The 24,398-nt window shown below is 28.5% G+C and overlaps 2 protein-coding genes and 1 long non-coding RNA gene across 3 annotated transcripts; 1 reads left to right on the forward strand and 2 right to left on the reverse strand.

The window, feature by feature from the left end:
- The first annotated feature begins 478 nt into the window (after positions 1-478).
- LOC123262547 lies at positions 479-1,007 on the forward strand. The gene is made up of 3 exons (XR_006508984.1): positions 479-565; positions 631-839; positions 930-1,007. It is a non-coding gene; the product is annotated as an uncharacterized LOC123262547 (long non-coding RNA).
- Positions 1,008-6,697: 5,690 nt separating this feature from the next.
- LOC123262448 (E3 ubiquitin-protein ligase ariadne-1-like) lies at positions 6,698-8,905 on the reverse strand. Its single transcript, XM_044724660.1, has one exon. It carries the CDS (start codon positions 8,628-8,630, stop codon positions 7,131-7,133), a length of 1,500 nt encoding a protein of 499 aa, XP_044580595.1. The 5' UTR covers positions 8,631-8,905; the 3' UTR covers positions 6,698-7,130.
- Positions 8,906-10,464: 1,559 nt separating this feature from the next.
- Positions 10,465-11,538, reverse strand: LOC123264023. The gene is made up of 3 exons (XM_044727067.1): positions 11,389-11,538; positions 10,746-10,880; positions 10,465-10,668 (listed from the first exon to the last, which is right to left on the reverse strand). Exons 1-3 carry the CDS (start codon positions 11,536-11,538, stop codon positions 10,465-10,467), a joined length of 489 nt encoding a protein of 162 aa, XP_044583002.1.
- Between the last annotated feature and the right edge of the window lie 12,860 nt (positions 11,539-24,398).

The raw sequence follows: 24,398 nt of genomic DNA on the forward strand, positions 1-24,398 counted from the left end.
TTATCAGTGAACAAAAATAACATATCCACAGGTTAATTAATTTTAAACATGATACAAAATGTAAGCATGCTTGACATGGATACATCATTTTTTTGTATCATGTTAACAATTAATTAAGCTGTTGATATGTTACTTTTTTAAAATATTTAATTATTGTATCTATTCTAGGTCAAAATAAGAATTCTATTATTGTTGCAATGATGGGTCTAGCTGTTCAAGAACATGCAACTTTAAAACAAATTAATTTAAAATTTTTAGAATCTGGATACACATACATAGAATGTGATAATATGCATTCTGTGATAGAGCGTGCTACTCGTGATCAAGCCATTTACGTCCCATCAGAATGGGTCAGACTGATTAGGCAAGCTAAAAAGACTGGCAAATAGTAGTATACTATAAATAGTATACAACGATCAAGATATTGTATCCACGTACAATTTTTTAATAGACTGTATGAATTTATTTTGTTTTAGATGATACCATCAAATTTACGTCATTCAGATAATTCAAAAGTTGAATGGAAAGGGGGTAAATGGTTTAAAGTTGAACGTGCGAATAAGAGGTATACTGCTTTATATTGATAAAATAGTTTTCAAATGTTGGCTACATTAATTTGTTTTGTTTTAGGTGTATTTCCATCAAAAAAGATTTTTGGGAACCATTCAAAACAGTAATTTTGAATAAATCATTTAAAAAAGACGTCGATCTTCATAATCTTTATGACTCTAAACTAGCAATATCCCGTTCAAAATACAATAATTTGATTCATTTTTGTACGTCAGACATAATTCCAAAAAAATACCATCGATATTACAAAAATCTGTGCTTTGGTGATGGTAAAAACTGATGAATTTGTTTTAAGATTAAAGTATTTTTTCAAAGTTGAGATTTACAAGCAATATATATTTATTATTTTTTACTTTCAGAAGTAGAAGATAATGATGATAATGGAGACGGCATCGGAGTAGTACCTAGCTAAATTGATATTTTTGTTTCTGTAATAAAATACAAATTCTCTTCAAATAAAATGAGTACAGGAGTCAATATTTTTATCAGTGTTATAACTTTTCTTTTTTTTTTTAAGGCTAATAATTAATTATGATTATAAAAAAATGATACGCCCTTATGGCTTTAGAATTTTTTTGTCTTAGAGCCATCAAAAGGGCGCATACAAAAAAAAATTTTTTATTCACTTTTCTTACAGATCTAAATGCTATAACCATTTTTAGGTTAGTTAGAGTGAAAAAAAATTTTTTTATACGCCGTTTTGGCTCTGCAGAGCCAGAAGGGCGCAGATGTTGAGATGTGCACTTCTGGCATTAGTAATGCGATGTAGTTGATGCGATATAGTTAAATAATGATTTAATAATAATAAGATGCATTATTTCTCATAAAAATCAACACGTTTGTAGGAAGGTGGACATAAGATGTTAATCAAAATACTATTTGTTAATTTGTTAATTTTGCGACGTTTCAGTCATATATTTGACCTTCAACAGACATCTAAAATTTAATTACAAACACGTTAAAATTATACATTTGTAAAAAGATTTTTACATGTAAAACATACTTACCTCAACACGCAGTACATAATAAACATCATATATAATGGACAATCGTTCTTATTTATACTTTAATTACATTTCAAATCAATATACTTGGTAAAATTATTAGTTTGAACAATTAAAAAAAATAATAAAAGTATTTTGTTTGTACTTACATATTAGGATTTAAAATACTTGAAAATTAGCCTAAAATTCAAGTCTGAATATTCTCTATACAGTACAAAAAATGTCATCGCAACAAATCGATTTTTGATTAAATTATAGCTGTTTGCAGAAAAATATTAGAAAAACGGTAGACCCTGAAGGCCATCCGTGCAACTTCCCGCTAATTCCATACCTAGGTGCATAAAACTGCACTAATGATGTTTTTGAGCTCTTCGAGCTCAAAAATACAATTTATGTGTTATTTTGAGCTCTTCGAGCTCAAAAGTCTGATAGAAGTATCATAGAACAATATTTTTTAAATTTTCAAACCGCACTAACTTTTGAATGAATCAACCGATTTTCACGCGATTGGCAGTATTTGACGTAATTTTTTTAGTTTCACGAAGAATCTTTAAGTTTGAATTGATAAAACTAGGAAATTTAGAGTAATTCCAAAAAAACACTTTTTTTGGTTTTCTTTCGTTCATGATATTTCTTGAACGAATTGACCAATTTTGACCGGCTTGACGGTGATCGACGTAATTTTTTCATGCTAATAGTTAATTAGTTTTTGAAATCGATCAGTGCAGCCGTTTCAAAGTTATTCCAAAAAATGTCGGAGTTATGTTAAAAAAACACTTGTTTCTAAATATTTTATCGAGGATATCTCTCGAACCAATCAACCGATTCCCACGTTTTCGGCAGCGATCGACGCGGTTTTTTAAGCTCTGAAATTATTTTATATCATCAAAAACGATCCGAGAAGAAATGACGAAGTTATGTCAAAAAAACAATTTTTTCGGTTTTCTTTCGTTCACGATATCTCTCGAACGAATCAACCGATTTTGACCAGATTAGCGACGATTGGCGTGGTTTTTTAAGCTTAAGGGCAGAGTAGTTGTTGATCGATAGAGCCGTTTAAAAGATATTCCAAAAAAACCACTTTCAAAAATGATTTTTTTCTTATTTTTTTTTAGATTTTTCAAAATTTCTCGAAATCTATTGGTCCGAATCGGTTCAAATTCTCAAGAAATCTAAGTTTGAGGGAACTCTTTAGAACGCCGTTTGGTACGTTCCGATCAGTTCAGTCGTTCAAAAGTTATAAGCGAGTCACATAGTCACACACACACATACACACACACACACACACACACACACACACACACACACACACACACACACACACACACACACACACACACACACACACACACACACACACTTACATACAGACATACAGACATAGTGAGAACCTCGCGGGGATAGTCAGGGAAGCTTCCTGTGACCTTCAAACGTCGAGATCTGATGAAAACTCGATTTTTGATAAACGGGGTGAAAACAATAACTTCCTGATTTTTTAAAATCTTCGATTTTCTTAGCGGGAAGTTAAAAATGTTTTTGAAAAATTCTTTATTTTTTTGTTATTGAATAAAAAAATTTGAAGAATATCTTTAGTGTTCGAGATCATATTTTCAAATTGAAAAAATCTACAATCATCATGTTGGTAGATTAGTCATAAATAAAATTTAAAAAATGGTAGTAATTTTAAGCCTCTCCCTAAACGATATAATCAAAAAATAAAAGTCTTAAATTTTAAATATTGAAATATTTTTAAATAAATACAATCAAAAATTATGATTATTCTAAAAAAGTAATAATCTTACTGATACCATGCACTTAATTACGCAGAAAATTGTTTTTAATTTCTAGGAATTATAAAAAATTAAGATTTATAATTAGCGAGTCATACAAAAATTTTATTGTTATTTCGTTACAAATAATAAGGAATATGAATTAAAAATTCAAAATACAAGTTTCAGATTGAAAAATCTAGTAAGACCTACTTACATTATTTTAATGTTATCTTATTATTATGAAGAAAGTTAAAAAAGTTTGGAAAATCCAAAAGTGTACAACTATAATGTTCATTTAATTATGAAATAATGATAAAATAAAAGAATGTGAAAAAACAATATATGAAGTAGCTAAAATAGGAAATAATGCGCAGATGCTTTTAGTGGAATAGATGTGCACAATATACATAGATATACAGTCCTTTGGTTTTTTTATATTATTAATTACAAATAAACGACACTGAGTTACCTAGACATTCGCATTCTGTGACCTACAATTCGTTCAAGGAATTAAAAAAAAAAATTGACAACTAATAGAATTTTTCGCTAGTTACAGTGTTTTCAGGGTTTCATACATGACGAACAGAAAAAATTTTTTCAACTATTTCGATTTTTTTTTCGTTTCTATTCCCTTAATAAATTTTTGAAAAATATGGAATTAATCTCAATTAAATTATCTTTACAATAGTATGCAACATATTTTGATTCCTTGAACTAACAAGGCTATGATGTAAAGTATCCTCTGATATCAGTGAACACATGACTTCAATATGACGTCATTTATAAGTCATAGGAATGTCACAATATTTTACGTAAATATGACGTAAAATTGACCTGTCTTGTGATCCAATTATGATGTAAAAATATATGATATATTTTTGACATCATACTGATGTAAGTTTATTACTTCTCCATGATGTAACGGAAATGACTTAGATATTACGTACAACTGACATAATATATAAACTATAATATTACGTAACATTAATGCCATCATTGTATGTCATAACGACATAAGTTTAACATCATGCGTTTACATCAGTGACAAGTCACGGTCTTACGTAATACCGATACCATCTGTGAGTCATTATTTAACATCAATAATTTGTCACAATTGTACATAATACTGACGTAATTTGAAAGTCATTTTCTAAATCAGTGACAAACGATTATTTTCCATAATATTGATAAAATTTGGGGATGTATTTTTAATATTATCGATTGATCAAAATTTATCAAATATAAAACTTCTTCAACAAGATGTCTAATTTACAATTAATCGCTAAATATTAATGAAAATTGGTTTAAAATTTAGTAAGAATCAGGAAGAGGTAAACAGCTGATTTAAGCTGGTACCTTGCAAATTTAAGTCCGCTCTTAATAACAAAAATTTATAATTTATAATATTAATGAATATATCTAACATATTAGCAAATAACATACAAAATATTTTTCATTTACGTTTTTAAGAAAAACATACAAATTAAATACATGTGGGATATAAACTTTTATATCTTTGCTTGTATGTTTCCATACACTGCAGAAAAAATCTTGACTCAAAGGTAAATTTCTTTGGACTAAGAATATATTAGAGATGACTGAACATTTCGTGAATGAAGTCAAAATTTCTTGACACTAAAACACTTCTTGCTCCAATATAACTTCGGCCTCCGTCAAAATTTTCTTGATGCAAGAAATACTTTTTTTTCGTTGCATATGTTTCTCACTTATATTTTTTCCATGAATTTAGGTACTTTTATCCATTGTAAAAATATTTTCGACTTCATTCAGTATAAATGATTTGGTGTGAAACTGATAACAAAATACCGAGTTCAATTTATGTGGCATGAACTCTAAATTTTTAAACCGTCAAGCGAGTAAACATATAATTTCTTATGATTTCGCGTCAAGAAATTAAATGTCAGTCATTTAAATATTGGACTATTACTTGAAAAATAATTTTCTGACATTAGTGCTGCTACTTATGAAACATTGTATTTGAAATAATTCAAACAGTTCCATGATTGTTATTGACGAGACTAATAGTATTTTACACAGTAAAAAATTTTGCGTCATTGCGTCAAAAACTTTAGTGTTAAAAATTTTGTGTTAAATATTTAACTTTTAAGTGTAAATTTAACATTTATTGTGTTAAATCAACATAAAAAATGTTAAATATTTAAGATATAAACTTTTAACACAAAATTTTTGACACAATGACGCAAAATTTTTTTACTGTGTACATCAAGTTTCATAATGTTGTTAGTAAGGTAAAAGCCCCAATAGATGATCACGTACCAGTATATGATCACTCCATGTATTTGTATATCTATATTCACAAATATAGGTATACAAATACATGGAGTGATCATATATTGGTACATGATCATATATTGGGGCTTTTACCTTATGTTAAATTAAAGAAATTCAAATTTCGATAAAAATTGAAATTAAAAATAAAAAGAAATATAGAAAAAAATTGTATACTTAAAAGAGTTGAAATTAAAAAAAAAAATCTAAATTTTGTAAATTGAAATTTTGAAGAAGAAAAATCCAAATGAAAAATACTAAATTTTCGGAAAAAATTAAATAAAAAAAAAATTCGAGTCTTGAGAAATCAATCAATATTAAAAAATATTCAAATGACACGGATACATCGTTTACTCTGAAAAAATTTCACTCTGTGAAAGTTCTCTGTGTCCGCAGAGAGTCTAAAGTTCTCTGTGTCCGCTTTTAGACGAAAATTTTTGAAAGTGTAAGATTCAATCAATTCTTATGAAAATTTATAAATTGCCTATTCATTACCACAAGTTTCACTAGAGAGCCTTTTATAAGAGTTTTTACAAAGTTTTATAGAACTTTATAAAATTTCATGAGTTTAATGAAATTTTATAAAATTGTATAAATTATTAGACTTGAATTTTATACAATTCCAGCTCTTAAAATCCATTTAATCTCAGAAAAAATTATGAAATAAGCATTTTTCGTCATGTAAGGCTTATCACATAAGTTATTTACTTCGTGACATGAACCGTTACTTGGACAAGTGAGCAGCGTTCCAGACTTCGATACGTGAGGACCCAAGTTCGAGCCCAGCATATTTCAGGATTTTTTCATCAAGTATCAACATATAACTAGTGTTTCAAACTTTGTAATAAGTCCACAACACTATAATTAATTTCATAATTGCCATCTTTTTATTTTTGAGAAATTTTTTTAAAAATATTTTTTCTGAGGTACAATTCTTACATCACTTACATCACTTTTACGTCATAATGACATCATTATCATAATATAGACATCACAGGTATGTCATATTGACGTCATAAATGTCATTGAGACATAATACTGACGTCATGACTACGTCATATTTTTACGTCAGAATCTTACGTCAAGAAGTGTGAAATAATGAGTCATATATGACTCATTCGTGACTTGTATCTTACGTAAATCCTGACATAGCCCAATGTCATTTTGACGTCACATTGACGTAAACGTGTTTACTGGGATGCTTCCCATCATGAGTCGTGCAAAATTGATTTTTCTGTACAATTCTGATAATGAGTTTTTATGAATTTTTGAAAAAAGCAATAGAATAACCACAAGTACAAGCAACTTTGTTACAAAAATCTTACCGAGTTCTAAAATTATTAAAAAATTTTAGTCAAAACTAATAACAAAATTAGTTTATGAAATTCAAGGATTCATAAAAAATAAAAAAAAAAAAATTACACAATTAATCATGAAATATAATGATCATACAAATTATTATTGTATTAAAAATTCAGTGCATACTCAAGTAAGACCACCAATCTTTTTCATAACCTTCATAGACATGATTGACCAGCACTTTTCTTCTGTTTTCGCAGTAATAAGATTTGTTCATAACTTTCTGCTTTATTTCACTAAGATCTTCATTTTTAAGGTCCTGCTCCAAAAACTGAGACAGAGATTCAGTAGCTTGTTCTAGATCCTGCTGATTATCTTCAAAGATGTTAAACTGGTTGTTTTTGACAATATAATACGCAAACGCGTAAGTATACATGAGAATAGTTCTGCATCGACAGAGAGTATCAACAGCATTCCTTAAAAACAAGACCTCGGCCCAAGTCAAATTAGTTATTCTCTGCATTTCAAACATTTTTTCCTTAACAGCATCATACAAATTGCTTTCAAACTTAAGGGAGTTTGCATGATTCATGAACCGCTCAGAATAATGAAGATATTTACGTAACGCCGATTTATTTTCTTTTTTAGAACCCTCACGATTTTCACCGTCTTCATTTTCGAAACGATTGCACTTACAATAATGGTCAGTAGTATTATTTAAGCACATCCAACAGAAATTAAACGCACATTTTGAGCAGTGTATAAAATTGCATCCGCCATTTTTCTCAATAGGCGTCGTGCAGTTAGGGCAATCTTTAGTGTTCAGTCCAATCCATGCAGATGTTGCTGAATCTTCCTCAAATATGATCATCCATTTCTTCAGTAACTCACAATTTATTGGTTCGTGCCACTTGCTAGTACACTTGTAACAAAACGTATACCCGCAACTACATTTTACCAATTTAAAATCGGAGTATTGAACTTTTATCGCGTTAGTACACCCTGGACTCGGGCACCATTTTAACAATCTATTAAACTGGACGAAACTATTAGTAATCAGATACTCGTACTTAACTTTAACATCAGATTTTTTAATCAATCCCATTACAGTTTCATCATCAACAAGTATATCGCATTTATGAGCCGGACATCTAATTTTTTGGCACTCACCTTCTTCCAATATTTTAGTGGTCAAGTACTCATTCCAGCAGTCTTCGCAGAATCGATGCCCACATTCAAGTCCAGTCATCATATTTCGTGCCAATGGCATGAAGCAAATGGCGCAGTCTTCTTTTATATCGGCAGCTGTTAACTCTCCGACCGTTTCGGGTAACGAAGATTGTCTCGCTGGGTCAACCACCTGCGCATCCTTGAACAGCTGACTGCGGTCTTCACTGTAAAACTTGTCCAAAAATTTTTCCCGATCCCATTTGAAGTGTTGGAGCAAAATTCGCGTGGTTGTCGCCGGTATTTCTACTATCGCACCTATTGACTTTATTGATTCGAGCATGTCTTTCACTATTTTATCAGTACTCAATACTTCGTAAGGATAATTGTTGTCACTGTCCTTGTCCGGGTTTGTCTCTATTTTTTCCATCTCAACCTGGTCACCATCCTCGTCCTCGTACTCCAAACAAACATCAAAGTCTTCACAATAATCGTCGTCACTTTCCATGGTGATTTATAATAACAAATTCAACTTGCTGGTAATGAATTAAACCGGAATAAAAATTTACTACACTTATTATATTTTAGTACCACTGATTTTAATTTTAATTTTTAATGTTAGTAAATTATTTTTAATAAACGTGTTATTAAATTCAAATATTTGAAATAAAAATTCACCTTATAGGTTTTAGGTTATCGATGTACTGTGAATATAACTATATATACACTGCTTGTTGTTTATACACCCTGATAGCCACATTGGTGTACGTTACGAAAATTAACTTGTATCGGTATCTCCGGCTTCTATGATGCCACCAGCGGCTACTTTCCTTGCTTCTCAGTGTCGCTACACATGTAATTCGTGGTACCGACTTCGCAGCGCGCATTGCGCATGTCCAAAGTAGAAAATATAAATTAGTTTTTTCACAAAATATTAGATATTGCTAAATTTTATCAAATTTCTATTCATAAACAATCACTTTGTTTTAGCGATAAAAACTTTTTTTTTTTTTTTTTTTTAAGTAATTATAAAACTAGTTTCTCATCATTTTGCTCGAAGATGCATTTTTGATATCGATTTTAGTCAGTTTTATTATTCATCAGAAATTTGAATTAATAATGATTCAGGTTTAGGAGAAGGCCCGGGTGACTTGATGTCCTCAAGAGCTTCAAGTTTTTTCTCTAAAGCTGGTATTGAATCTAAAATAATTAAATATTATTTAATGATTATGTCCTTATACTGAAATACATAGTTTTATTTTTTAAATAATACAAAAAATTCTTACGAGAAATGTCAACAATTATGGCATTGTAACACTTCCAATCACATAAAGGCTCTTTTACCGTATCTCTCCACTCAATTACATATACAGTTTTTGGATCGTGGTTTTCATCCAAAAAATTATTAACATCGAAATCTTTTATATGACGTATGACTATGCCAGATGTCATTTTCTTATCATCTTCTCCTCCTATCCACTTCACCAAGGCCCACCATCTATCACTAAGAAATCAAATTTTTTAATTGATTAATTTTATCCATAAATTTACGGATTGAAAAACAATCAAATTAAATTTCTATAAGAGAAAAATAATCTTCTCTATAATTTAAGATATAATTTCAATAGTAAAATTAACAAACATCTGACAGTGAATATAATTTTTCTTAGAAAACAAATTATTTATAAAAAAGTTTTTAAAAATTTTTAAAAACTTTTTATTTTTTTACACACATTTTTTTTAATATTTTGTAACCATATTTATTTATTAAATAAAATTAAAAAATTATCAGAATTTTAATAGCCCAGCGGTATATATAGTTATTTAATAGAATATAAAATAAATAATAATAATTGTTAAAATTATAAAAAATATTTCAAGCAACGTTTTAAGGTTATCATATGAAATTTTAACTGATATTTATTGTTTTTAGCTAATTTATCATTACTAAAAGACATTTATACTGTCATTACATAGTAAATATTTTTATTTATTCATATTTGTCCTATAAAATCTTATAAATGTATTAAAAATAGCTGGCGTAGTCTTGTATAGTTATGATATACGATCATCACTGTTAAGTATCACGATACATAAAAATGCAAAATAATTAATTTTACCTTCTCTTAGTAGTCATTGTTTGCAAAATTAATATTATCGAGAGAAATCAGAACCTATCAATTTTTTTATGCAGCTTAATCTTAGAATCATGTAGCAATGTAGACTGAAGACGCTAAATGAAACGTCTGTTAGATGCCGGAACCCGCCATGTTGACTTTCAATTTGGCGGTAAGTTAACACAATGTACACATAAAATTGTAATTTAATAATTTTATAAAAAATTACCTGATGGTATTGGAAAGTTGCCGAGCTTCATCAATGCATGTATTCTGATTATCATTGAAAGTTGTTTCTAAATTCACGTTCATTTCTCCTTCAACATAATTATTCGAGTCATCATCACTATCCGCGAAGTCATCTGATAGTTCTGTATCACTGTCCTCGAGGGTATCAGATTCACAGTACTCTTCACTTGAATCGTATACCTATGAAAGAAAAAGTAAATCTTAATCATACCTTAATAAGCTTGATAAGTATTTGAAAAAAAAAAAAAAATTATTACGAAAATTCCTTGAGGCACGGAAAAATTGCTAGTATCACAAACGCTTTCTGGATCAGAATCAAGGATGGCTGAGGGAGATGTTGATCTTGGATTCTCAACGAAACTTGATGCTTTATGTGAACCACTAGGATAAGACTAGAAAAATTCCAGATGAATAAAATTACTGGCCAGTTTTTTAATTCGGAATAAAATTCTTTACAAATATTAAAAAATATCAACATAATTTTTATATATAAACATATTGGCAATAATCATTTAATTTTAGATCAAATTTTATATCGGATTAAAAAATTAACTTTTCAAAAAATATATTAAACAAGTAATAATTAGTTAATTAAACAAATAATTTTAAACAAATAAAAGAAAAAAAAAGTAATAACCGAGTCGAAATATCAAGCGTGATTCCAACTTCTCGAGCGTTTCAAGCGTAACTCCAACGTCGCGAGCGTCTCAAACGTAACTCCAACGTCTCGAGCGTTTCAAACGTAACTCCAACGTCTCGAGCGTCACAAACGTAACTCCAACGTCTCGGATGTTGCAAATGTAAAAATAATGTTTTAAAAGCATGACAAAAATAAATTTTATTTCTTAAACGGTAAAAACGTAAATTAAACGTATGATTTTCAATACAGTGAAAATTCACAATGGTTTTGAAACTCCAAAAATTTAATAGGGACAGAAAAAACGATTCACTTTTATCAAGTAAATAATTCTCCTTGAACTTCTTTTCATGATCGAGGTAAATTGCACGCCTCATAAGCAAAGCGATGAAGTAGTACTCTATTTTCGACATGTCGAAAAAAATAAACAGTTTTTTCGAAAATGATATTGATTTTTTTTTAATTATATCGCACTTATAGGATAATATGAGTGCATTTATATCAAGTCAAATAATATGTCCAGCACATAAAATATATTTCAATAACAATTATTTTGTTTAATATATTAAATAATAACATTAAAAATAATTTTTTCTGGACGTCGGTGTGTCTGTGTTTATCAATCCGTGTATCTGACAAGGAAATTGCTCGAAAAAATGATCCTGCAGAAATAATTTTTTTTTTATCATGTAAAGTAAAACACTAAGGATTTACTCAATTAATATGAGCATTAAGTTTACTGTCATTTAATTATTATTTATAAAAAAACTAACATACAACTGCGTATTTGTATATCTATATCTACATTTTATTATAGTATAGCAGTTTTCTGTTTTTTATTATTTTTTTTTTCTTAATGACATAAAATTTAACTGTCACTTTAGAATTTTTTAATTTTTTTTAACCAACAAATTTGTTTTAAAAAATTGAATTTTTAATTTTTTTTTAATTTCTCCATGTCATTTTTTTTCTAACTTCTTTTGTAATGAATTAATTGTTATAATAATTGTTAAAATGATCAAATATCTGCTAAATTAATTTTCATTTTATTTTAATCAATTTTATTGTGAAAAATGAGATTATAAGGCGTGTACTTTTGCATTTTCTAAACCTTTTTATTAGTAATAAAAATTTGTTATTTACTTTTTAAAATTAATTCAAAGACACGACTGCGTATTTGTATATCTACATATACATTTTATTATAGTATTACAAACTGATTATTATTATGTTTAAATTTCAAAAGTATCACAAAAAAAAATATATAATTAACACATCAAATTTTCATCTCCTTTTGAAGCTTTTTGGTCTTCATTTTCATCGTCTTCGTCTTCCGTATCGTCATTTTTCTCCGAAATTATTTTTCGGAATCCTTTTTCTATTAAAGTAAATATATACTTTATGGTGGCGCAAGAAAACCAACTTTTTTGTTTTTGTGAGTCTCGAGTGAAAAATTTTAGTTTTTGATGTTTTAAGAACCTTCTCCAAACAACAGTTCAAAAAAAAATTTTTTAAGAGGTCGCTCCAAATTTTTTAAATTTCAAAAATCGTCAAAAATTGAATTTTTTTTTTTTTCAATTTTTTTTCTCGTTACGTCATAATTTTATAGACCAAAAAAAAAAATAAGTTCCTCAAAGTTTTAGATCAGAATTTGAATTTTGAAAGGTCGCTAATAATTTTTTTTTTTTAATTTTGGAGTCAAAAAATGCTAATTCAATTATATAGTCACAAATGTACTATAAATGTCAAAAAAAACTTTTTAGTGCTGCTGAACCTAACTTTTGATTTTGTTCTTTAAATTGAACCAGGTTTTTAGTAATTGTAAATCAATTCTCGGGGCTATAGTAGGAATTTGGCAAAGAAACGAGACGTTCAGATAAATTTACTAAGTATTAAAAATCAGAGAAAAAACAATTAAATATAATGATTCGTTTTTCTTGTAAAATAATTAAATTAAAAAAAAAAATATGTTTTCTATATTGTACTTGATTTTTAGTATATCACGTATTGTATTTTTATCGATTATTGTACTAAATAAAAAAAAAAAAAAAAAAGAAATGCATGGAATTTTAATTTGAATATTAAAAGGTCGTTTAAAAAAATCTAACGTAATGCACTAATAAATTTAAAAAAAATTATGAGCGACCTTTTAAAATTTAAATTTTGAACTGAAACTTTCAGGAACTTATTTTTTTTTGGTCTATAAAATTATGACGTAACGAGAAAAAAAATTAAAAAAAAAAAATTCGACTTTTGACGATTTTCGAAATTTAAAAAGATTTGGAGCGACCTCTTAAAAAAATTTTTTTTAAGAGCTCTTAAAACATCAAAAACTAACATTTTTTCATTCGAGACTCGAAAAAAATAGTCGGTTTTTTTGAGCCACCCTAATATACATTTTTTTTAGTTCATCAAGAAAAAATTTTATTTTTCAAAGTATTTGATTAATACCCACCAATCGTTTTGGCTTCATCAGAATCCGATTCATTCTCGGCTTTCCTGGCATAATAGGCCAGATCATTTATTTTTTTTTGTGATTTTTTCCATTGTTACGGAATCATCAATTGTCTTCGTCCAATCTAAATATGTTAATTTTTTTATTATGTTCATTATTTCAAAATTTAATCAGGCATACATTCGTAAGTTTGTTACAAGTAGCTGTAACTGCTACAGTTCCATCAGAATACTATGCTCTACAGCTTCAAGTAGCAGATTTAGAAATGTACATTAAAATGAAAAACATCAATTGCGCGAAATCATTACGGTGATAAATTCCAACTTCTAAATTTTGTAAAAAAATTTTTTTCTATTTTGGTTCTAAAAACAAGTTTCTATTATTAATTAACTTATTTTTAATTGATGTCTACACCTATGAATAGGTAACGAATACCTCACATTTTGAACAAGGAAACTAAGACATCGTACATAAACGTACAGTTGACCGTCTGTTTAAAGTCTAATATACCCTACCAAAGCAAAAAATTTCATGAATCACCTATACAATCTACAATAAAGAAGAATTACTATTTAACTGCAGTGCTAGATACCATTGTAAATAAATTAGTTGATACTCTATAACAAATGATTCTAATGATAAGAACTATATTAAAGAGTTTGTAAATATCATGAAATTGAATAACCTGACAGCAACCTTACTAATACAGGAAATCATAGCGTCGATGAGAGTATAATATAATAATCATTGGCTAAATTAACAAAGCATTTAGTAAGCTTAAATTAATAACTGTGATTGATGTTAGAAAAAACATACTCCTGGTCTATGAAATGTTTCTTTAACGCTCATAAAAAATACCCTAAAAACAAACTGAGAAAATGATTCATCTGTAAAAACATGTGTAGAATGCTTACAAAATTAAAAAATTATTGCAAAAACTCGTAGCCAATTATTAGCTGAACCTATAAGGATTACACGCACGTTTTGATCATCAAATATTACCTTACATTACTAAACTATAATGTTGGTAAATTATTTTAAACAATTCTAGACCTCAGAGATGAAAAAAATATATGACATGTTATGGTGGTACTGATGAATCATCGCATTTTTATATTCATTCGGTTTCAGAGCATTGAAAATTCAAGTATGCTTTGTGACCTCGAGAAATTATCAATAGGGTCTCATAGATTGATTTTAAAATTTTTCCGGTAGAATCTGATTTTATAATTTACTCCAAAAGATTGTAATAAAGTAGTGCATACACTACTCGCTTCTAACAAAATCTAAATTTTTTATTTAATTGAATCACGAGTAGAAATAAAATATCCCTACTGCAGTATACGGTTAATAGTAATAGCATACCTATCAAGTTAATTCAATAAAAAAGATCTGAAACCAGAAAAATATCAAGAAACATCTAGAAGATTCTGATACTTTATCAAAAATCGTGAAATAACAAAGAAAATCTCACTTTCTATTACGAAATGTAAGATGTAAAAATTAATGTAAGATAAGCGTATAGTAATTGCTATTAACCAATAAGTTCCTGTGACATTAAACAAATCTATATATATATAAGAGATTTCCACCTATATATTGACTCATCACGATATCTCTGAAACCATAAAGCGTAGAGACTTGAAATTTGGTAGGAATATTTCTTTCGCCGTGTAAAGGTCAGCTAAGAACGGATTTTACGAAATTCCACCTACAAGGGGGTTGCGGGGGCGTTGACAATGGAAAATTCCCATTTTTAAACTATAGCTCCTATTGACTCCAAATTTGGCAGGAATCTCCTATATGTGATGTAGAAATGATCTAAGAGCGGATTTTATGACAATCTACTCCCAATATGGATTGCGGGGGTGGGCGTTAACAATGAAAATTAAAAATTTCCGAGCTATAGCTCCTAGAGAATCCTAATTTTGTATGAATTTTTTGTTAGTGATGTAAAAATAATTTATAAACGAATTTAACGATATCCTACTCCACAAGGGGTTGCGGGGGTGGGTGTTAATAATGAAAATTTTAAATTTCAGAGCTGTAGCTCCTATAGGCTCCAAATTTGGTAAGAATCTGCTCTATGTGATGTATAAATGATTCAAGAGTGGATTTAATGACAGCCTACTCCCAATACGGATTGTGGGGGTGGGTATTAACAATGACAATTTTTAATTTTCAAGCTATAGCTCCTACAGACTCCAATTAAGTAGGAATTTTCTCTAAGAGATGTAGAAATAATATACGAACGAATTTTAAGATACCTCACAGGAGTTTGCGGGGGTGGATGTTAACAATTAAAATTTTTAATTTCCAAGTTATAGCTCTTATAGACTCCAAATTTGGTCAGAATCTTCTATGTGATGTAGAAATAATCTAAGAGCGGATTTTACGAAGAATCACCCCCAATAAGGATTGCGGGGGTGGGTGTTGACAAAAAAAAATCTTAATTTCCAAAACATAGCTTCTAAAAGGCGTAAATTTGGTAGGAATCTTTTATTTGTCATGTAGAGATCATCTCAAAACGGATTTCAATAAATTCTACTTCCGACAGGGATTGCGGGGGTGGGTGTTAGAATTTCAAATTTCCATTTCCAAACTGTAACTTCTACAAACTTGAAATTAGGTAGGAATCTTTCATTTGTCATGAGATCATCTCAAAACGGATCCCAAAAAATTCTACTTCCGATAGGGATTGCGGGGGTGGGTGTCAAAATCTAAAATTTTAATTTCCAAACTGTAACTCCTGCAGATTCTAAATTTGGTAGGAATCTTCGTGTACGATGTCAAGTTCAGCTGAGAATGGATTTTCTCGAATTCTAACCCCAAAAGGGATGGTGGGGGCGTTAACAATGAAAATTTCTCATTTCCAATCGATAGTTTTTATAGACTCGAAGTTTTGTTGAAATCTTTTATTTATAATGTAGAAATTATCTCGAATAGGATCTTACGAAATTCCTCCCCCACATAGAAGTGCGGGAGTAATAATTGTCAAAAAATTCATATTCTTTAAATACAGTTCCTACAAATATAAAATTTGATAGAATCTGAAGAGAAACAGGCAAATACCGGGATGGCCTCCAAGGTCAACGGATTTAAATATTTTTCTTTCTTAATAGTGATATTTTCTTACAACAATCGTCTCTTTGGCAGCGGCAAAAAAGTCGACTAAGAATTTTACATACATTTTTTTTGCTGATCACATAACCGATGAATTGTTCTTATTACGGGATCGCGAAAATGTAACAGATTAAAAGCATTGCATTTTCTAAACACATGAGATATAGGAAAAAAATTTGGCTACTCATTTTAAGAAAATTCGTAAAAAACAAGTACAAATAATTTTCTATGTATAATTGATGTTACGGAAGAAATTTTAATTAACAGCGAAATTCGTCACAATTTAAGCTAGGCAGATTTCAACTTCACTTATGAGACCTGCAATTACTTTAACTAAAACTTACAATGCTCATTTAAAATTTTTTTTCTTCGTGTCAATTAATATTCATTTTTGGAAGAAAGCCACGGGAATGTTATAGTGATTGCACATTGAAAGTTACAATGAATTTTAGCTAGAATAATCATGTGGACACAATATACAGACCAATTTGATGGAATTTGGAATCTGTGCAAGTCAAAACAATCTTCCAATTAAATTTCAAATCTAGATCTAAAAATACAATTCTATAAAGCGCCCAGCGGAGCGGGCGGGTAACAGCTAGTATTAAATAAAAGAGTTTATATAAGAAAGTATGCTTCTTACTTAAGAGTCCTTTAAATAATTTAGGATTAATTTTTGACCGACCAGCTGAATATCGTCCACGAGCAGAGAAGTTTTTTATTTCAGTGCTGTAAACTTCATTAATTGTTTCCGATACAATTTTAGTCCAATCGTTTCCAGCCTCTTCTTGAATATTCAAAAAAACATCTTTGGCCAGGTAAAAACCAGACTTTTGTGGTAATTCAACCTAAAATTGTCATTTAAATATTAATAGTCTCGTATATTTTACGTTTTAAAATTATTCAAGCATACGTTTACCTTATTTACTCCATTTTTTAAGTAATCCCGTGAAATCTATAATGTAAAGAAATAAATATTAATTAATATTCTAACGGATCAGTAATTTGATTTAAGAAATAATTTTAATCATAGATATTAAAAACTTCACGAATTTAGATGTTAAAACAGTTGTAGTTTTTAGAATAAGTGATAATAACACGAAGCTGAGCAAGAAATCGGTGCATTTTTAATCATTAACATTTTTACTCAATTCACGAAGTTATAATTAGTAACACAACTGTAAATTTTCTCATCACAGACAGAATCAAGTTAATGAATAAAAAATGTAAAAATATCTGAGAGCAAATAAAAATATTTTTATACATTTTTTCAAGTCACTATAAAATTAATACTAGTAACTAATTTTAGAAAATATTCTTTTGTATACTTATCTATTTTATTAAACAAAAAATTGAAAATTTTTAAACATAGAACTTAACCATAAATCCTTTCGTTTCTGGAATCAACGCAGAAAGTAAGTTTGTCATCTCAGGTGCTACTTTTGAATTAGAACAGGTTTTCAAAGAATCACTATTTTGTACATCAGTTAAAGTTTTATTACGATCTTTCAATTCGTATTGCTTGGTGTTTATGGGTATATTTTGAGTGTAAATAGATTCATCAATCTTTTTCATTTCAATCACTTGACAGTCGGGTCTTGGTTTCGCAGTAGATGGAAATTCATAATATTGCTGATCAGTATGATCATTCGGACCAGTGTTTAAATCAAATGAAGTACTAGTCCCCACGTAAATGCAATTATTATTTGCTGGTAGTGGAGGATACTCAGGTTGAAAAATTTGTGTTAGATTAGGATATGATGTGATATAAGTAGAAGTACCGTTGACCTGATTATTACATTCATTTACATGTGAAAAAATTTTACTGAGAATGGGCTTTTGGTTTAAAATTTTTGCTTCAATCGTTTTTTTGTTAGATTTTTTAATACCATCTTGTAATTTTGCACTTTCTTTTAACTGATTTTTTCTATCTATGGCATCAGCAGTAAATACTTTATCAAATTTTCAAGTGATTTCCCCCTTGGCATTTACAATAATATTGTTCAAAATTTTTTCATCATCTAAAAATAAAGAAAAATTCATCAAAATATAACAAATTATGAAACTAAAATAAATAAACAATTAAATTCATGAGATTTATCGGCTCTAAAACTCGCGTTTTTTCAAGATCTTATAAGTAATTATCAAAGCAAAATCTGTAAATTCATCATCTCTCACTAGCTATATAACAAGTAAGTGTGACCTGTAAGTGTGTATAATATTATTTACACTTTTTAAAAAATACGCATAGGATTTTTTCGAAATCACGTACAAACATTCGTTATTTATGAGAAAAACCATTTTTTTTTTTTTTTTTAATTTAATATCATTTACACAGATACAAAAAAAATATTAATCTAGCGTATTTTCAAAAACAAATGAGAAAAATTAAAAATCAAAAAATGTGTATGTAAATTTGATAGAGATTAATAATAACTGAAAATATTGGAATTAATAAAATAAGAAAAATCTACACCAAGATTTCGGATTATATAAATAAGTAATTTATTAATTTTTGCTCAAATAATTATTTTCAATTTCAAAGACTATTAAGAATTTAAGTATTTTGAGTATTTTAAGTATTTTGAGTATTTTATTTTAAGTATTTTAAGTATTTTGAGTATTTTAAGTATTTTGAGAATTATAAGAATCTAAGATTTGAATTGAATTGAATTGAATTTAATTAAAGAACTTAAGAAATAAGAATATATGTTCTAGTTTTAACGTATTAACTAACTAAATTGAAGTTTATATGTCAATAAGAGAGTTAACTATGTATTTTTATACTAAGTTCATTTCTAGGCCGTCAGGCTGAAATAAATAAATAAATAAAAAAAAATTATTTTCAATTTTCACACTCTTATTTGTAAAGTAAAATTACTTACAATCAATAGCCAGGACTTTCAATTTTGATTTCGAAGGTTTTTTGTTTGATAGTTTTTCCAAACTACTGTTCCTTCCGCGTCTACTTTACGGCATTCCTTTGGTAATTTAGTTAAAAGCACAACATCCGTTTGTGCAGTGTCAATCCACCATATTAATGCGTGCTTGGCCTTTCAAACTTTATTTAATTTACTCATTGTTGAAGTTTTTTTTTCTGCAATAGAAATTTAACTAATTTTAATTGTATCATACAATATTTTATGTATTTAATCAATATAATTTACTCAATCTCTAATTATGATTTTCTCAGATAAAAATGATATTAATCTGATGTTTTTATTTAAACTATCTTTTGTTATTTTTTTCTTCAATTTTCAATATTAATGATTAATTTGACTTGAACTATATTCATAGTATTGAATTAACTACAACGATAAACATGAATCACGGAAATATAAATGTAATAAATATAAATAATAATAATAATAATAATAATAATAATAATAATAATAATAATAACAATGAAGATGAGGATGATGGAGATTTGATCGGTGATCAGCCATTGTATGCTGGAGCATCTATAAATGTAAGAGAAAACATGCTTTTAATTTTAATACTGTTGATTAATCATAATCTCCCAATGACTTGCGTTGAAGATATTATTAGTCATACAATTACACTGTCCTGGTGAAGACTTGGTAAAGAACAGCTTGTATAAATTTAAAAAGTTCTTCAGTTTAGAACAAGATGATGAGGTGATAAATAAACACTTTTATTGTACAACATGTGAGCGGGAATTGGAATCAATTGATGATAACTGTCCATCTTGCCAAAATACGGAAAATTCCTATTTTATTACTATGCCTATCTTCAAACAGTTACAAGAGATGTTTAATCGAGATACATTTTTTGAATTATTACAGCATCGTTTTCAGAGGGTTGTGAACAATAACGTGATAGCGGACATTTACGACGGATCAATTTATAAATATTGGTTTAATAATGGATTTTTGCGAGAACCAACTAATATTTCTTTTAGCTGGTACACTGATGGTATCCCTGTATTTAAATCATCTAAAATTAGTATGACACTTTTTTTTTTAACAATTAATGAATTACCATTCCAAGTTAGAAAATTAAGAGAAAATACTCTGTTACTGGGATTATGGTTTGGCAAAACAAAGCCGAATCCGAATCTCTTTATGAGCAAGTTTGAAAACCAATTAAATGAGCTAGCCGAAGGCGTTAATATAAGAATACCGAATCGTCTGGAACCTATTAGAGTTCGAGGTATTTTAATTGCGGGTACAGCTGATACTCCAGCAAAATCTGACTTTCTGAACTTTAAAAAATTCAACGGTATGTTCGGATGCATGACATGTTGTATAGAAGGAGTGAGTATTGATACAGAAAATGGATTAACTCATGTATATCCATATGAAGAAGAAGTTATTATGAGAACATCAGCAAATTGTATCAATTGGGCTCAAACAGCAACTGAAGAAAATCCTATTTTTGGAGTCAAAGGTCCCACTGCTCTTGCTAATTACATGTCGGACTTCGTTGGAGGATTAGCAATCGACAGGATGCATAGTGTGGATGGAGGTATAATCAATAAAGTTTAAATTCTTTTATTTGACTGTAAATATCGTGATGAAGGGTTTTCATTGTATCAAATGATTGATCAAATGGTTGATGCACGTTTATTGGCGATAAAACCAACCAAATTTATTCATCGAATGACTCGCTCTATTGCTGAAATAGTTCATTGGAAAGCATCAGAACTTAGGATATGGGCATTCTATTATTCACTGCCTGTATTACAAGGAATTTTAAGACAAGATTTATTCGAGAACTACAAACTCTTAATAACTGCATGTGCGATCCTCAGTTTTGATAATATAACAACAGAATTGATTGATGCTGCAGAGAAATTCTTGAATAAATTTACAAAAGATTTCCAAAACTTGTATGGACTCCGATTTTGTTCAATCAACTTACATCAAGCGCGTCATTTACCGGCTTGTGTACGAAGACTTGGACCCTTATGGTCTAATTTATGCTTCGAGTACGAAAACATAAATGGTTTAACTCTAAAAGCGATCCACGGAACTAACCACATTGACTCACAAGTGGCGAAATCTCATGTAAGAAACATTCGAAAAATAAGGTACACCGAAAGACTGCCGGATGGAGACATTTTGGATTTTGGTCTGAGTAAAAAAATGCAAGTTAAAATAATTGAAGAAATTGGACCAAATTCTTATAGCGTTGGAACATATTCATATTTTGATGAAATACCACCTAATTTATTAGCAATGTTGAACAACGAAAATATGGGCAATTTTACAAAAATCTTTAAATATTTCAGAATGTTACGAAACAAGAAATTTTATGTGTCTAATTTGTATCCACAAGAATTACAAACGCGATCAGACGGAATTAAGTATTCAATCAATAGCGAGTCATACTTGGGGTTGATTGAGTTTTTCATAAAATTGCAATTTTGCAATTGTAGGTGGGAAATGTGTGGATGTCACGCAGTACACTTTGCAATGATACAACAGGTCATCACAGAGCAATTATTTGATGTAAGTGTTGACGATGTTACATTCAACACTCTCGGTTATTTACATAAATGTTCAGCTACAGGAAGATTCTCCCTAGTTCCAATTATAAATATTGATACTGTGTGCATTGTTATGAATTTTGAAGAGGAAACATACTTTGGTTTACCTCTTAATAGCTACGAGTTGGAATAAATAATTTATTTTTTTTATTGTGTATTTTTACAAAAAAACATTCACGTTTCATGATATTAATTTTTATACGTAATCAAAATGACTAAACTTTAGCATAAAAATACGCTGGTACTCTAAAATCTTTCAGAATTTTACTATATATCAGAGAACAATGAAGCTATACAAAATACTTTTTCATGTAATAAACTTGTTAAATAAGAAGATTGATGGTTGAAGTTTTCACTTGAAATAACCGAATGAAGTAAACAATTTTTAAAACCAGAAATTTTTTTTAAAGAGATTTATCATCTTGAATAAAACAGAAAAATTATTAAATTAAATTGAATTTACTTGAGTTGAGATGTTTTGGCTCAACAATTTTTCAGTTTGATTTAAAAGAACCAATTTCATAAGAATAATTTTTTGTGTTGAAAATTTCCTTCTAATTAATGAATTTTTTTTGTTGATTAACAAACTGAGTAAAAATATTATAAAAATTGTATTGTTATTACTTTTACAAACTTTTTTTTTCAGTAAGTAAATCGTTTTTCACGAAATTAAACTTTGTTTTTTTATTTATCTTTTGACGTATGGTATTATAATTTTCTATGTTTTGAGCCAGTTCATCGAGTAACCGCATGCAGTAGAATTAAAAAATTAATATATGGGTGATTCTCTGTAAGGATATTTTTTGCTGTCCCAGGCATTTTTTTATTAGAAAAATTGTTATTTTGTTACTAAAAAAAATTTATTACGAAAGTAAAAAAACATTTCTATTTGGAGCATTGAAAACTAAAATGAAATAAATTTTGGTTTTTTTGTTATAAATTCGTAAACCACCGAAAAAAAAGTTTGGTCCATAATGTTTATAAACTTAATTAGTTAACTAACAATCTTCTTCAATAAAAAGTACCGAAAATTAACTTGTTTCATTAAATTCATTAAATCAAAGTTTGTCCCAGACATTTTAAGATCAGTCCCCTGCCAGAAGTTCAAAGTAAAAAAAAAAATCCAGCGTGTTATTTTACCTTTTGTAAGGTTTATAAGGATCTAACTAGCGTTGAGTTAATATAACAATAGGGCTGTTAGTGCTTTATCGGCATTTTATTTAGTGTCAAAGCACCGTTTGACCTGGAAATGTATCTGGGCCACTTCAAAACTCAGTCCCCTGGCAACTATTTTTATTTATAATTTATTTATAAAATTGGATCCATAAGTCTTATTATTATTCTAATTAATGTAAACATTCATTGAGAACTTGAAAAGTTGAATGCATTGAAATAGTTTGCTTGATTTTTCTCAATTTGATAAAAAAAAAACAAAAAAAACAGTCCCCTGGCAAGCAGTCTTCTGTTATGTTATATGGCAAAAGATACACAAATATCGAAAAAGCAAAAATTAATTTGGCTGTTTATTTATTATGATTAAGCTGATAGTTTTGTAGCCCTTGTTAATTTTTTTTTCTAATAAAATCAAAAATAATTTGGTCAAACAATTTTGTACGAATTTAAGACGTTCTTATAGAAAATCACCCATATGCATGTAAGTATAATTTATTCATTAATTTTAGTTAAACTACGAGTAAAAATTTTTCTACTAAAAAAAAATAGCTGATCTTGCTTTACTCGCAAAAATTGCATTTCAAAATGTGATAGATTATTTTTATACGTTAAGTACTTGCGCAATGATTCTTAAAAATTAGTAATTATGAAAACTTAACTATATTTACCATATTATTTTGTGTTAAATTATTATCATAAAACAGCAATATTTTAATGACAGTCATCAGTGCCAATCAATGTTATTTGGGAATAATTTAAGGACCAACAAATTTCCATAGGCATGTTTCCATTTTCTATCCTGAAAAAAAAAGTTCAAGTTATTTCCTTTCAATACTAATAATTACTTTAAGAAATAAACATACACATTTTCTGAAGAAAACATTTCCTGAGGATTTTTGATGTTCTTCGTAAATTTTTTAACAATGTTGAATTCTTCGCAAATTCTTATCGTTAAGTAACAGTCATGAGGATTCAACTCATATATATTTTGAGTATTAAAAAATTTTGAT

This window comes from Cotesia glomerata, linkage group LG4 (genome assembly GCF_020080835.1).
Source record: "Cotesia glomerata isolate CgM1 linkage group LG4, MPM_Cglom_v2.3, whole genome shotgun sequence".
Classification (NCBI taxonomy): Eukaryota; Metazoa; Arthropoda; class Insecta; order Hymenoptera; family Braconidae; genus Cotesia; species Cotesia glomerata.

What these genes read in the sequence shown, in the direction of transcription:
- LOC123262448 (XM_044724660.1), bottom strand. Translation starts at nt 8,630, where the DNA reads ATGGAAAGTGACGACGATTATTGTGAAGACTTTGATGTTTGTTTGGAG.
- LOC123264023 (XM_044727067.1), bottom strand. Translation starts at nt 11,538, where the DNA reads ATGTCGAAAATAGAGTACTACTTCATCGCTTTGCTTATGAGGCGTGCA. An exon ending in TTTGGAGTTTCAAAACCATT is followed by an intron (nt 10,881 to 11,388) that starts GTGAATTTTCAC and finishes GAATTTTTCTAG; the next exon opens with TCTTATCCTAGTGGTTCACA. An exon ending in CCGTGCCTCAAGGAATTTTC is followed by an intron (nt 10,669 to 10,745) that starts GTAATAATTTTT and finishes TTTCTTTCATAG; the next exon opens with GTATACGATTCAAGTGAAGA.